Source organism: Myotis myotis, unplaced genomic scaffold (genome assembly GCF_014108235.1).
Source record: "Myotis myotis isolate mMyoMyo1 unplaced genomic scaffold, mMyoMyo1.p scaffold_m19_p_1, whole genome shotgun sequence".
Taxonomy (NCBI): domain Eukaryota; kingdom Metazoa; phylum Chordata; class Mammalia; order Chiroptera; family Vespertilionidae; genus Myotis; species Myotis myotis.
This window is the reverse complement of record NW_023416313.1, coordinates 199,204,879-199,218,185: the sequence shown is the minus strand read 5'-3', so window position 1 is coordinate 199,218,185 and position 13,307 is coordinate 199,204,879. Positions and strand designations below refer to the sequence as shown.

At 54.5% G+C, this 13,307-nt stretch overlaps 1 protein-coding gene across 4 annotated transcripts in view; it reads left to right on the top strand.

The window, feature by feature from the left end:
• Nucleotides 1-13,307, top strand: part of ACTN1 (actinin alpha 1) — an 89,840-nt gene that overhangs the window by 56,936 nt on the left and 19,597 nt on the right. For all 4 annotated transcript variants that reach the window (XM_036311035.1, XM_036311044.1, XM_036311064.1 and 1 more), the window contains 5 exons: nt 3,225-3,311; nt 4,934-5,021; nt 5,738-5,816; nt 8,312-8,393; nt 10,110-10,195. In XM_036311035.1, coding sequence (XP_036166928.1) covers nt 3,225-3,311; nt 4,934-5,021; nt 5,738-5,816; nt 8,312-8,393; nt 10,110-10,195 — 422 coding nt within the window. The remainder of the gene's footprint in view (nt 1-3,224; nt 3,312-4,933; nt 5,022-5,737; nt 5,817-8,311; nt 8,394-10,109; nt 10,196-13,307) is intronic.

Below are 13,307 nucleotides of genomic sequence, written 5' to 3'. Positions count from 1 at the left end.
GTTCATTCTGCTGCCTGAACACTGTACAGATGGCGGTACCCTGGCGGGCCGATGAGGGGAAGGGAGAGCAGGTGTCGTGTAAGTCCTAGATGTGAGCAGCTGCATAGCTACTGTAGACAGGAAAGGCAGAAATGAGCCTCCACTTCTCCCCACACTCAACGGCAGCGTTGTTAACAGGGCCCAGTTGTGGCCTTGGGACCTCCTTTTAGACCCAGCGTCCCCTGCAGCCTCCTGATGTAAAGCTTCCTGCGGGATCGGGCGTCCCTGCTCCGAACACAGAGGTGCCTGGGAGAGGACCTGCCTTTCTGGGGAGGGTCGCACGCTGAGGTGGGTGGGAGTCAGGTGGGCGCTGGGGCTGGATGGGGCCCAGGTGTTCAGGGATCACACCCCTCTCTTCGCCTGTACTTGGCTCCTCTGTTTTCTGGAGGACATTGCTTCTTTGGTGTGAGAATCAGTAAATAAAACCTCTGGACCCCCTGGGGGTTTTCGGGGAAGGAGGAGAGGAGGAACTAGGAAGCTGCCTAGTCTTCATTAGTGCTGGGAGGGCGCTGAGCCCGGGGCCAGCGGGAGGCCCGGGTATGGGGCCTGCACAGGGGGGCAGGCTGGGGGCGCAGGGGGGACACAGGGTGCGGGGGGAGCAGCACCGCAGCCTTCACTCCCGGAAAGGCCCACAGGCAGCATTATTACCAGTGGACCTTTTTCTAGACGTTAAACAAATTTCCCCTTGTATTCAAAATGCTGTTCATAAAATTTTGTGGCTGCTTTTTTATGCTTTCCATATTACGGTGTAAAGATTTTCCCTAAGTCATTAAAAACCCGAGAATGTAATTTTAATGGCTGTGCCAATTATCTGTTTGTTGGGCACAGCTGTGCTCTGTTCCGGGGGGCGGGGAACAGGCCTGCGTTTCCTGTGCCCATCCACTCACTGGTTAGAGTCCTCCAGTGTTCGTCCACTCATTCATTCATTCATTCATTCATTCAGCAGATACTGACTGAGAGTGTTCTCTGTGCCAGGCACTGTGCTGGGCTCTAAGCAGTGGCACAAAACAGAAAAAATCACGACCCTCCTGGAGCTTATGTTCTAGAAGGGGAGAGAGAAAACACGCACATACTTACATCAGACGGAGAAAGATGAAGTGAGGAGGCAAGTGGGTGGTCGAGGAAAATTTCAGTGAGAAGGTGAAGGGCAAGTGGAGATGTGGAGAGGGTGAGGAGAGGAGAGGGCAGGGAGAGCTGTGGCTGGAGGGGGTGGTGGGGGGAGGGGCCCAGGGGCCCTGCCTGCCATCGGCCTCGACTCTGAGTGAGGTGGAAGCCACGGAGGTTTTGAGCAGAGAGGGATGGGTCTGGGCATTTGCTCAGGGAGGCCTTGTACTTTGTACATTCACACGGCTTCTGATTTGGGGCCATGAGAGAGAACCTCACAGGAAGCACCTTCGTACGACGGCCGTATTCTGCGTTTCCATCTGTGGCGAGGGATGGATTCCTGGAGGGAGAATTCACTCTCGGAAAGTTGAACAGCTCCGAGGTGCTTGCTCCTCTTGCCAGATTATTTCCCAGAAAGTGTTTTTTGTTTTGTTTTAGGCTAATGCCCACTTCCAGCCACGGTGTGGTCGCCTTGTTGCCATCAAGGCGTATGTTTGCTTTTTATTTATTTTTTTTAACTTTGCTAATTTAGCAGCTGGGAAAACGGTGTCTGATTTCTTTAATTACAAGTGAGATTGAACATCCTATGAAGGGGTTATTCTATTTCATGCCTCATAAAGTGTCTATTCATGTCCTTTGCCTATTTATCTGTTGTGAATTGAGGCTTTTTTTTTCTTATCAATTTATATAAACTCTTTAAATGTTACGGATATGAAACCCATTAGAAGTCACAAATGAAAGGGCACTTAAAAAATCTCAAACCTTTACGAACCGAGTCTCAACGGACTCCCTCGCCCCCAGCATGGTCTGCAGAGAGCTGGCTGGGGTTGTGTTTGCTCAGGAACATGGTCGCATGGTGCTACAGCTCCCTGTGTCTCTAACCCAGGCCCCCCAACTCAGGTCTGGGCCCTGCTGGTGTCTGGGGTCCTGGCAGGGGCATTTAAGGCCCCCGTGGGCAGGAAGAGTTACATCCTGTCCCACGTCCACAGGGGACATGGCCCCTCCTTTGCTCAGCACCCTGGTGCAGGCTCCGCAGAGCCCCGCCCCGGAAGCAGCAGCGATACCCTGTGCCTCCCGTGGCCAGACAGCAGCATGCACATTCCCCTCCCTTCTCTGAATTTCCTTAATGGAATCCATTCTTTTGTTTAGTGGGTTTGTGGGAAACAAACTCAAGTGGACTTTGGCTCAGGGAACGCTGGAAGTTGCCCCTTCTCATGATTCTGTTGCATCTGCCCTAAGAACTCGAGTTGCAGTTAGGAAAAGAAGAGTCAGATACTCTTTGGGTGCCTCACCCTTCACTGGAGTGCCTCACCACGGGGCCAGGTTTCCGTCTCCTGGTCTGGAAGCGGGTGAGGGTAAGGAGTTTGCATTGGATTGTGAGCTGCTCAAGCCCCAAGACTACAAGTGGCTCCCTGTCTTGGGCGCTTCCAGGCAGGGCTCATTTATGTTTGTGTTGCCTGGTGCAGAAAATATTCATCGGACTTAGAGCATTATTTGAAAAGTTGAAAAAGTGCTGCGTAGACTGAATTTAGTGGGGCATCTCGTTATGGTCTTGCAGCGGTTTGGTTTTTTCTCTTAATTAAAAAATACCCAGTGAATGGCCCAATGAGGTGATGTGTGAGTTAGCGGAGCCTTCAGGGTGGCAGTTTGCAAACCTTCGTTAGGTGGGTGCTCTCTGGGGCCTGCACTGGCGTGAGGCCGTGCCCAGAGGCCCTTAGCTCAGAGCTGCCAGGACATCTGTGGTGGCTTAGAAACCCTCCCGCTCTCTGTCAGGCTGGTGGACACCCCTCAGGGCTTAAGTCACCCCTGTCTCTGTTTCCTTTCCTGATGTACCCAGTAGAATTGACCACTCCCACCTTGTACCCCCAGGACACCCCTAGTCTACCACCCTGTGCCTTTGGGACTCCCCCAGATCAGGTCACCTGTGAAGTGCAATTGCACTAACTTTAGAAAATACACGGACTTCCCTTTAGCAGTGGGACCTGTGGTCTTTGATTCCCCACACGGTGCACAGAGAGACGTGGGCGCTCAGGGGAGGCTAGCTCTGCCCTGTACGACCCTTCCTGCTGCTGTTTTTGTAGAAATCGTGGATGGGAACGCGAAAATGACCCTGGGCATGATCTGGACCATCATCCTCCGCTTCGCCATCCAGGACATCTCCGTGGAAGGTAGGTCTGCTCGGTTCCATGACTTCCCCAAGCCCCGCTCCGGGCCTGGGCTCAGCCTCAAGGGCTCTCTGGCCTGGGCAGTAGGGCCTGATGGGCCACATCCTGAGCTTCTGACCCATTTCTAGCATCTGTCCTCCCTCCTAGTCCGTAGAGAACTGTTTGAGGTGCTGGTTCCCACTGGCGTGTTGGCGCCAGGGAAACGCCCCACTTTGGGAAAGCCCAAGCTTGCTGTGGGGAAGTGCATTGGAAACCCCGCTTGGCTCTTGGATTGTTAAATCTTGAAAAGGTAGGGGACTAGCAGCCAGGAGGGCCTGCTGGGTGGGGAGCGGACCCCAGCTCTTCCACTTTGCTCCCACAACACCCTCTGGTGGCCGCTTTGTAGACCTGCAAGGGGCCAACACAGGTCAGTGATCTCTAAACTTGTGATTCTACATTCCAGCACCCTTGAGCTGTGTGTTTATTTTGTCATAATTTATGTTTGTGTATTTCCAAGCATGTTACAAAACACACAAAAACAAATGAAAAAAATAAGATGGAGATAATATTTTAAGTTAATTTTAATGGAAACTTTAAAGAAATCTTTAAAAGGTTTTTATTCAAAGTAACTTTTTAATGAGAACAGCGTGGACTAAATTGCTTTGTTACGGAAATCTTGGCTTGACACTTAGTGATACAGCGATGTGAGGATCTAAGTTTGGTATTTAGGGTGGAAGTGGTTAAAAGATGCCCAGAGTAGTCACTTAGAGCATGGTTCTTGTTAGTGATGGTAAATATCAATCCATTTTTCAAGTAGCCTTGGTGGGTTTGATTTTTTGGGCAGACTTGTCAGCTCCTATTAAACAGTTATTATTTTAATCTTGTAGCTGACGAACTTGAACTAAGAGTAGAAACATTAGCTTTGCTGATTTTTAAAAATTGTGCTTGAATTATTATGTTATCTTTGTAGGAATCGTTTAACGTCATTTTAAAGTTTATTTTGTGAGTTGAAAGTCAATGAGGTCATCCAGGAAGCCACCTCACTCAGTGCTATAACCTGCAATTCACAGAAGTGAACACATGGGGGCGGTGTGGTTGGCAGCCCTCCTGTTCTGGGAGCTCCTGGGTCCCCTCCAATACCTACCTACCTGCCTTATCTGATAGACATGTGTTGGCTTCACATACACCGACAGAGTTGATCCATGCATTCAATATAAGGAGACCTTAGTTTTTAGATGAACACTCAATCTGAATAGGGGTCCCAGTGCTTTCTTTCCATATGGCACACACGCTCCTGTCTAGAGATTCCTGAATTTTAGATTTTGTAGACCAATAGGTTGCCCACTTATTTTGTATTGTTACCATTTCTTGGATAGAAGGGAGTGACAGGGCGGTAGTCCGAAAGGCCGCTGTCTCAGCATTTCAGTCTTGCTGCAGCTAGCTCTGCACAGCTTCCTAGCTGGCTTCTGTGTCCGATGACTTCTCGGCCTTTGTCAGCAGCAGGGCTGGGATCTAGGGGTCTTTGTGGGAACCCTCTATGTGAAGGAGCAGGGACCGGGCCGTCAAGGTGGGGCCTCCTACGAGTCGGCAGCCCTCCCACCGCCGAGCCAGCCCCTGATCGCTCTGCCCGCCTTCCCCCTCCACAGAGACTTCGGCGAAGGAAGGGCTGCTCTTGTGGTGTCAGAGAAAGACAGCCCCTTACAAAAACGTCAACATCCAGAACTTCCACATCAGGTGAGTGCCGGGAGCTGAGGGGCTCCCTGCAGGACCGAGGCCTGTCCCCCGGGACCCGCGGGCCCCCTGGGCTGGGTCGGTCTCAGCCCTAATCTAGAGCAGAGGCCCTTGGGGAAGAAGTCACTTTTCATGGCAGGGGAGTACTGCCGACGCTTAGGTGCCCCTCTCCCTGCCGGCGCTGCCGTGGATGCAGCTACTGCCTCATACGCCCTTGGTGGTGCTCGGGCTGCTGGGGGTTCTGGAGCAGAGCAGACAGGATGGCCTTGGTATAGGGTAGCTGGGATGTGGCAGGTGCATCTCAACTTGCCAAGCCCCCTAGAGCAGGGGTCCTCAAACTATGGCCCGCGGGCCACATGCAAGTACAAATATTGTATTTGTTCCCGTTTTGTTTTTTTACTTCAAAATAAGAGATGTGCAGTGTGCATAGAAATTTGTTCATAGTTGTTTTTTTTTTAAACTATAGTCTGGCCCTCCAACGGTCTGAGGGACAGTGAACTGGCCCCTGTTTAAAAAGTTTGAGGACCCCTGCCCTAGAGTCTTGACCCCGGCGCCTGGGGTGTTGGCAGACAGGAATGTTCCTGCCCATCCTGTCTCCTCCGACTCCCGCTCTGAAGGGCAGTGTATCCACCTGCGGGAAAAGGAGACCCTGCTCGGTGCTTTCCCCGCAGTTAGTGTTCCGCCCACTCACCAGCTCGCCTCCTCCTCTCCCCCGGCAGCTGGAAGGACGGCCTTGGCTTCTGTGCCTTGATCCACCGACACCGGCCCGAGCTGATCGACTACGGGAAGCTGCGGAAGGTACGTGTGCTCCCCCGGCCGCTGGTCCCCAGTGGGCAGGGGTGGGCAGGACTGGGCCCCTGTTCTGAGAGCCCGGGGCCCAGCATGAGGGCGTACGTCTCCTTCGATTAGCCAAGAAGACAGCCTGTTTAGAAGTAAGAGAAACACACCTTCGCTGCTAGGGCTCCCTTGGTGCCATATGTGCACAGCATGGGTGTGCGTGCCCATACTCACAGCCCACAAGGAAAAGACGAGAGCCACCGCAGCCATTTTGTGAGGTGATGGGGCAGTCAGTGGTGTTCCCCCTCCCATTTCCCTGGTTTTATAAGGTGGATCTGTTACTTTCATAATTTAAAATACTGCACATTCTTCGAGTCACTTATCCGAGCCGTGTCTGAGGCTTGCTGTGCAGGTTCCCACAATGGGTTTGGTCTCCCTCAAACCTGAGGTGCGGCTGCCGGGTTTTCTTGAGTCTGTGTGTGTGTGTGTGTGGGGGGGGGGGGGGCGGTGAGGAGACCAGGAGCTGGGAGCTGTGCCTGTAGCCCCGTGGTGGTTCTTAGTGTCTGTGCTGGTAAACGGATGCTGGCCTAGACCTTGGAGACTGTACTTGCCCCATCTCCCTCTCCGTCCATCCCATGCCTCAGCCGTGTGGCACAGGCATCCTGGGAAAGGCCACCCTGGAGCCCTCCCTGTGCCCCCAGTGGATGACCTGGCTCTCGGATTGGAATGTTGCCAGTCTGCACTTGAGTCTCTTGGCAAGGCAGCTCCTAGGAATGACCACTCTTGTATTTTCTTTTTCTTTTTTTTCAGAGAGGAAGAGAGAGAGAGAGAGAGAGAGAGAGAGAGGTAGAAACATCATTGATGAGAGAGAATCATTGATTTGCTGCCTCTTGCAATGCCCCCTACTGGGGACTGAGCCCACAGTCCACAGTCCGGGCATGTGTCCTGACCTGGAATCAAACCGTGACCTCTTGGTTCATAGGTTGACACTCAACCACCGAGCCACACTGCTGGGCTGTTCTTGTATTTTCCACTTAACCCTGACACGTGGAGAGCGCAGTGTTCAGCAAAGACCCCCACCTTACCTGCGCCCCATGAGGGCCCCTGCTGCTGCCCGGTTAGCCGGGTGAGCCTCGATGCTGCCGGTTTGGGAACTGCTCTGGCCGTGCCTGGTGGCATCGGGCCCTGTGTTTCAAGGTGTGGGAGAGGGAGCTGCCAGAAGGGTTTGGAGGGAGGAGAGGAGCAGATTCCCAACGCCTCTGGGCAGCCTCAGTTGGGCCTGAAGCTCACCTGGAAGGGCCAACCCCTGAAGGAGAGTAGCCGCTCCTGGCCCAGCGTGTGGCTGTGTCCAGGTGTGCGCACCCCGGGCAGCCCTTCCCAAGCTGGTCTCTTGGGGGATAGGAGGGTCCCAGCCATCATGGCTCTGTGGTTGAGCGTTGACCTATGAACCAGGAAGGAGGTCACGGTTCGATTCCTGGTCAGGACACATGCCCGGGACACGAGCCAGATCCCCAGTGTGGGGCGTGCAGGAGGCAGCTGATCCATGATTCTCTCTCATCTTTGAGGTTTCTATCTCTCTCTCCTCCTCCCTCCCGCTCTGAAATCAATAAAAATATATTTAAAAAAAAAAAAGAAAAAAAGTGTCAGTTGTAAAAACTCCCTGAGCCAGCTGAAAGCTGTCCAGGCCAAGTCAACCAGGCAGGGCCAGGAATCCTGAAGACAGCGATTTTGTCTTTTAAAGGCATTGTCAGATGCCTCCTCACTGTTGCGCTGCTGCATTTTTGTGACAGGTGTACATGTTTCTGTGTCCCTTTGTGGGCGTGCTGGGGTGGCAGCAGCCGGTTCATCCACAGCTGTTCCCGCCCCGAATAAAAAGGGACCACGCTAACCCTCCCCCATGCCATGGGCTCCAGGCACTCCGCCACGTGGGAGCTGGGAGTCCCGTGGCCTTTCTCTGATACACGGCCAGCTCTGGCCCCACTCTGTCCTTCTCTGTGTCTTTTCATTTCTCTGTTTCTTTAATTCAGTAGCATCAATAAAATCCAGCCCACATCCTAGCACAGAGCTGGTTGTTGTTAATCCCCACTGAGGATATTTTTCCCATTGATTTTTAGAGAGAGTAGAAGAGAGGGAGAGGATGGAAAGAGAGAGAGAGAGAGAGAGAAATATCAATGTATCAATGTGACAGAGACACATTGATTGGTTACCTCCTGCACACCTCCAAGTGGGGCTGGTCATCGAACTGCAACCCAGTCACGTGCCCTTGACCAGGAATCCAACCTGTGACCCTTTAGTTCACAGGAGGAAACTCTAACCACTGAGTCACACTGGCCAGGGCCAAAGATGGTGTTTTAACCCCCCAGCCAGTGAGCCCAGGCGGTGAGGCCAGCCTTCACACCCAGAGCTGGCTCCTGAGCACCTACTGTGGACGGGGCGGTAGGAGTCCCCTCTGCCCTGTGCGGGTGGCCAGTATCTTGTCAGACCTCTCACTGTCTAACCTTCCCTTCTCCCTCTAGGACGATCCCCTCACAAATCTGAACACGGCCTTCGACGTGGCAGAGAAGTACCTGGACATCCCCAAGATGTTGGATGCTGAAGGTACAGGCGCTTTCTTTCTGGGCCTCCACCGCTTCTCTGTCCCACCCAGTGGCCAAGAGGGGTGGGCCCCGGCAGGCTGAGGTGGGAAGGGAGAAGGCCTGGTATGTGGGGTCACCTGTGTGTTGGGGACCCCACAGTTCCCTGAGGTTTGGAGGAAGAGGTGACAGCTGGAGCTGAAGGCTGTTTCTTCATCGAAGGATGGCTCTCATCTCTGTCTTGGAGTCAGGGAGCGGGTGCCGGGGTGGAGCGTGGTGTTCTTTCGCTGTAAGGAAGGGAAAACATCTTTTTCCTCTACTCTCCTAACTTCTCCAGCTTGGGCCGTGTCAATTAGACTGACACTGAGATGAACAAGAGAAAAGCAAACAAGTTTATTAACACGTGTGCTACACACACACACACACACACACACACACATACACACACCCCGGTGGGTGTCTGTATGCACACCTAACTTTGTAAGGGAAGGTGAGGGAAGACCGGACGGACACTTAAGGAAAACCAAGTGACTTTTTGGGACGATGAACGGCCCTTTCAGAGACCAGATGGGCGATGTGCTAGTTTGTGGCAGTATCTGTCTGTGGGGCCGTTTTCATTACATACGAAAGCAGAGAGGTAAGTACAGTGACCTTCCATATACCTGTCATCTAGACAGAACAATTCCTGAGATTTTGTTTTATTTTTTCTTTTCCTTTGTTGTTCTCTTCGTTGAAATGTTTTAAAGCAAACGCCAGATGTCACAGTGTTTCATTGCTACATACTTCGGACTGTGTACCTTTAACATGTGGCTGTTTCCTTGGGCAACCGCAAGGCCGTGTTCGCACCTCGCGCGTGCCGGGGGCTCCTTGATTCACTGTGCAGCTCACAATTACATTTCCCCATCGTCTCTTTTTAAATATATTTTATTTTTTACAGAGAGGAAGGGAGAGGGATAGAGAGTTAGGAACATCAATGAGAGAGAGAGACATCGATCAGCTGCCTCCTGCACACCCCCTATTGGGGATGTGCCCGCAACCAAGGTACATGCCCTTGACCGGAATCGAACCTGGGACCCTTCAGTCCACAGGCCGACGCTCTATCCACTGAGCCAAACCGGTCAGGGCCCCATCGTCTCTTTTTAGAGTTGATTTGTTTAAATGAGGATCCAACCAAGGTCTGCACATGGCAATTAGTTATTCTATTTTTTATGCCTTTTCTAATCTGTAGCACTGTCACTCTCCCTCCTACTCCTTTTATTTGTGCCCCTGGACTTGCTGCAGAGCTGGCGCAGCTGGCCCCTGCCAGGTTTCTCACTCAGGGTTTGCTGCCTGCTTCCTCGGGGCACCGTTTCATTCCTCGGCCTTTCGTATTCCTGTAAGTCAGCGGTTCTCGACCTGTGGGCCGCGACCCCTTTGGGGGTGGAACGACCCTTTCACAGGGGTCGCCTAAGACCATCGGAAAACACATATATAATTACATATTGTTTTTGGGATTAATCACTATGCTTCAATTATGTTCAATTTGTAACAATGAAATTGGGGGTCACCACAACATGAGGAACTGTATTAAAGGGTCGTGGCATTAGGAAGGTTGAGAACCACTGCCATAAGTGGAAGCCGATGCCAGAAGCTGGTAGATTCAGGCTCAGCATCTCGGCAAGATGCTTGGTGGTTCGGCGAGCCTCCCGCCAGGAGGTGTCCCTCGTATTCACCAGCTCTAACACCAGGTTTTTCTTGACAGACATTGTGGGGACCGCCCGACCGGATGAGAAAGCCATCATGACTTATGTGTCCAGCTTCTACCATGCCTTCTCTGGCGCCCAGAAGGTACTGGAGGCCCCCGCTCCTTCCTTGCTCAGCACACCTCATGCCAGACCCCAAGCCACGCCCTCCTGCCCGCCCCCACCTCCCTGGCGACAGGGTCAGGATGGTCCGTCTCGTTGGTAGAGTGAGCCCCTGGTGCTGACGTCGTGTGTTCTTGCTCTACCCTCCCACCCTGCACCTGTGCTCTCATCTTTCTGCTTCTCTGAGAAAACTGGGCACGAGCTCACCTTCTGGGACCCGGACAGCTGTCTTCAGCAGGGAGGGCTGCGTGGGTGCAATCAGCCAGGGTGGCCCTGGAAGGCACAGGGGGCAGCATGCCCTCTGGCCCCACCTCGGTTGGAGCAGGGCGCCCCTTGAGAGGGAGACGCGGGGAGGTGCCTCCTGTCCTCACTGACCTGTTGGCAAAGGTGTCAGGAAGCCCCCACCTTTCTCCCGCGTGGACACGGTTTGGCAGATCTGTGCACGGCCCCTGGGGCTTTGGTGCTTCCTCCGTATCCTGCCGGGGACCCCCATGCAGGGGCACTCTGCTCTGTGTTTCTGGACACAAGCACAACTCCTTGGAGGGAAGAAGGGAGGGGGCAGCTGCGAGCCCCTTCGAGTGTCCCGGCCCAGTATGGCCCTGGGAGGCCTGAGGCTAAGGTCCCGCGGTGCCTGCTCCGCACTGCACCAGGCCGCACACGGAGGGTGTCATTCACGTGCAGACGTGGAAGACATGAATGCTCCCCTGGCCACGCTTAGCCAGCAGCAGGAGCCCTCTCCCAGGCTCCTCGCAGGCAGGACCCAGAAGCACAACATCCAGGTCGCCGTGGACATGGGACCACAGGCTTGGCCTGCACGGCTTTGGGCCATGGACCTGTCATGTGCTCCGGCAAATTCCCCGTCCTCGGCATGGCGTCCGAGTGATCCCTCTACTGCCCCACCCCCCCGCCCCCCGCCCAGTCTGCCCCGATGCTCTCTCTCCCTCCCTTGTCTCAGCTTTGCTCTCCCCACCCCATGCCCCTTCTCCTCTTTCCATCTCATTTCCCCTCTCTCTGCCATTGCCTCACTCCTGTCTGTCTGTCTGTCTGGTGTTCTCTGTCCCCCCTGCGATGGGGTGTGTTCTGTGCTGCTGCTGCCCACTGTCTCCTCAACCTCTTCTCCTTCTCTGTGCAGATGTGTGGGCACGCTAAGGCGGGATGGGAAGGCCATGTGACCTAATGTTTCATGTCACTGCCACGCCTTCTCGGGCGTGCAGAAGGTGAGCTCTCCCTCAGCCTCACCCACGCTCCCTGCCGCCCTCTGCCTGTCTCCTCATCCTCCGGGTACCCCGGGCGCAGCTTCACGGGGCAGGGCGCTCTCCGAACTGTGCCCAGGACACTTGAAGATTCCGGAGGCTCTGATGGCCGCTGGCGTCCCTGTCCCTACACACTGGGCACAGTGGGCGTCACAGCCCGGAAGGAAGCCTGTGGTTTCAGCTCCCGCCCTGGACAATAGCCCTTATCCCAGCAGCACAGCTCTTGGCTCTACTTCCTGTCTGTTCCCATAAGTCCCCAGGCCCCCTTCGCTTCTCTCTCCCTCCTCCCCACTGAGGCCAGACCATCCTCTCAAATAGTCCAGCGGCCAGGGCAGCCAGAAGCCTTCCTGCCTTCTCCTTGGTGTCCAGGCCGGAGGCACAGAGCCCTGCCTGACCCTTCCCACCAGGCCCGCCACGGGCAGTGGGGCAGCTGCACACTGCACAAGAGGGCCTGTGTGCACCGTAGACAATGCAGATCACAAGGTGTGTCACTAGAATCCCTCAGACGGCAGTAAAAATGCCTTCTCACATAGTCCATATGACAGTGTTCCAGCAAAGGTGCCTCAAGGAAGAGGTGCCTTTAAAAAATTACACAGAGGCACCATCCATTCCTGGCCTGGACGGGCACCCAAGGCTCCCCCCCTTCCTTCCAGGCCTCACTGGTGCTGACTGAGACGGAGGCGCCCTCCAGGTGCCCGGCCCTCCCAGGATGCCCAGCCCTTGCAGCCTCTCCTCTGGCCTGCCTCTTGCTTCCTCTTTCTCTTTGTCCCACCTCTGCTGCTGCTCTCTCTCGTCAATTTCTTCCAGCCCCTCGGACCCCCCACCTTTTAGCCGGGATGTGAGCAGCATCGATCTGCTTGCCTCAGGGGACTCCCCGCCCTGGTAACCACAGACAGTCTGGCTGCCTGTGTCCAGGGCTCGGCTGAGCTCTCCTTCCTCCTTCTCTCCTCCTCCAGGGGTTCCGTCCGGGCTTCACGCCGGGTGACACTGGCCTTCCCTGTCTCTGAAGCCTTCCCTGTGTCCTGGCTGGTGATAATGCTTGGGAGGAGTGTGTGTGTGTGTGTGTGTGTGTGTGTGGCAGCCTGCTTTACTCCCTCCCAGATCTCATACACCTACCCCCACCCCTCTTCCCTCTCACTCCTCCCTGTTGCAACCATTTCACGCTCCTTTTGTCCACGTCTGAGGACAAGGCCCCCAGCTGGGTGGAGGGGGAGGGGGAGTGGGGGTGGCGGTGTTCCTCTCACGTCCTGGGTCAGGGCCTCACCCAGAGTCGCCCCTCACCACTTCCCAGGCTCAGGCAGCTGCTTAGAGCGAAGCCGGCCACGGGCGGGGGGATCCTCCTCTCTGCGGAGGAAGGAGGCGTCCTTCAGACTCACACACCCTGTCCTGACGGACTCCCTGTCTGGAGCCAACGTGGGGAAGTCTGCCGAAACCATGCCTGCTGCCCTCCCTCCCCTCCCCTGTCTTTCTCTTGTCAAGCCTTGGACAGTGGAACTAGAAAGGCAGCAGTCTAATGCATGCCTGCACGTGTGTGTGCACGTGTGTGTGCACGTGTGTGCAGAGGTTGCAGTACGTGTACCCACGCAGGTGAGTGGCATGCAAGTGTGCGTGGTGGATTTTCCTAGTCAGATGAGGACCGACTTTAGTTTGAACCATTGGCTTTGGTTCTAATTCTTCCTCGGCTCTCCTCTCCTCTTCCCTGTAGGGGTTTGGAATGGGCAGGCAACACGCAGATTCTGTTGATGCAGTTTGTGAAGCTTTTAAAGTTCATGGTCATGGTCTAGTGGGAACTGTCTCTGAGAAACTCCCCTTTCAGGCTCGAGCTGTGGGTGTTTCTGGATG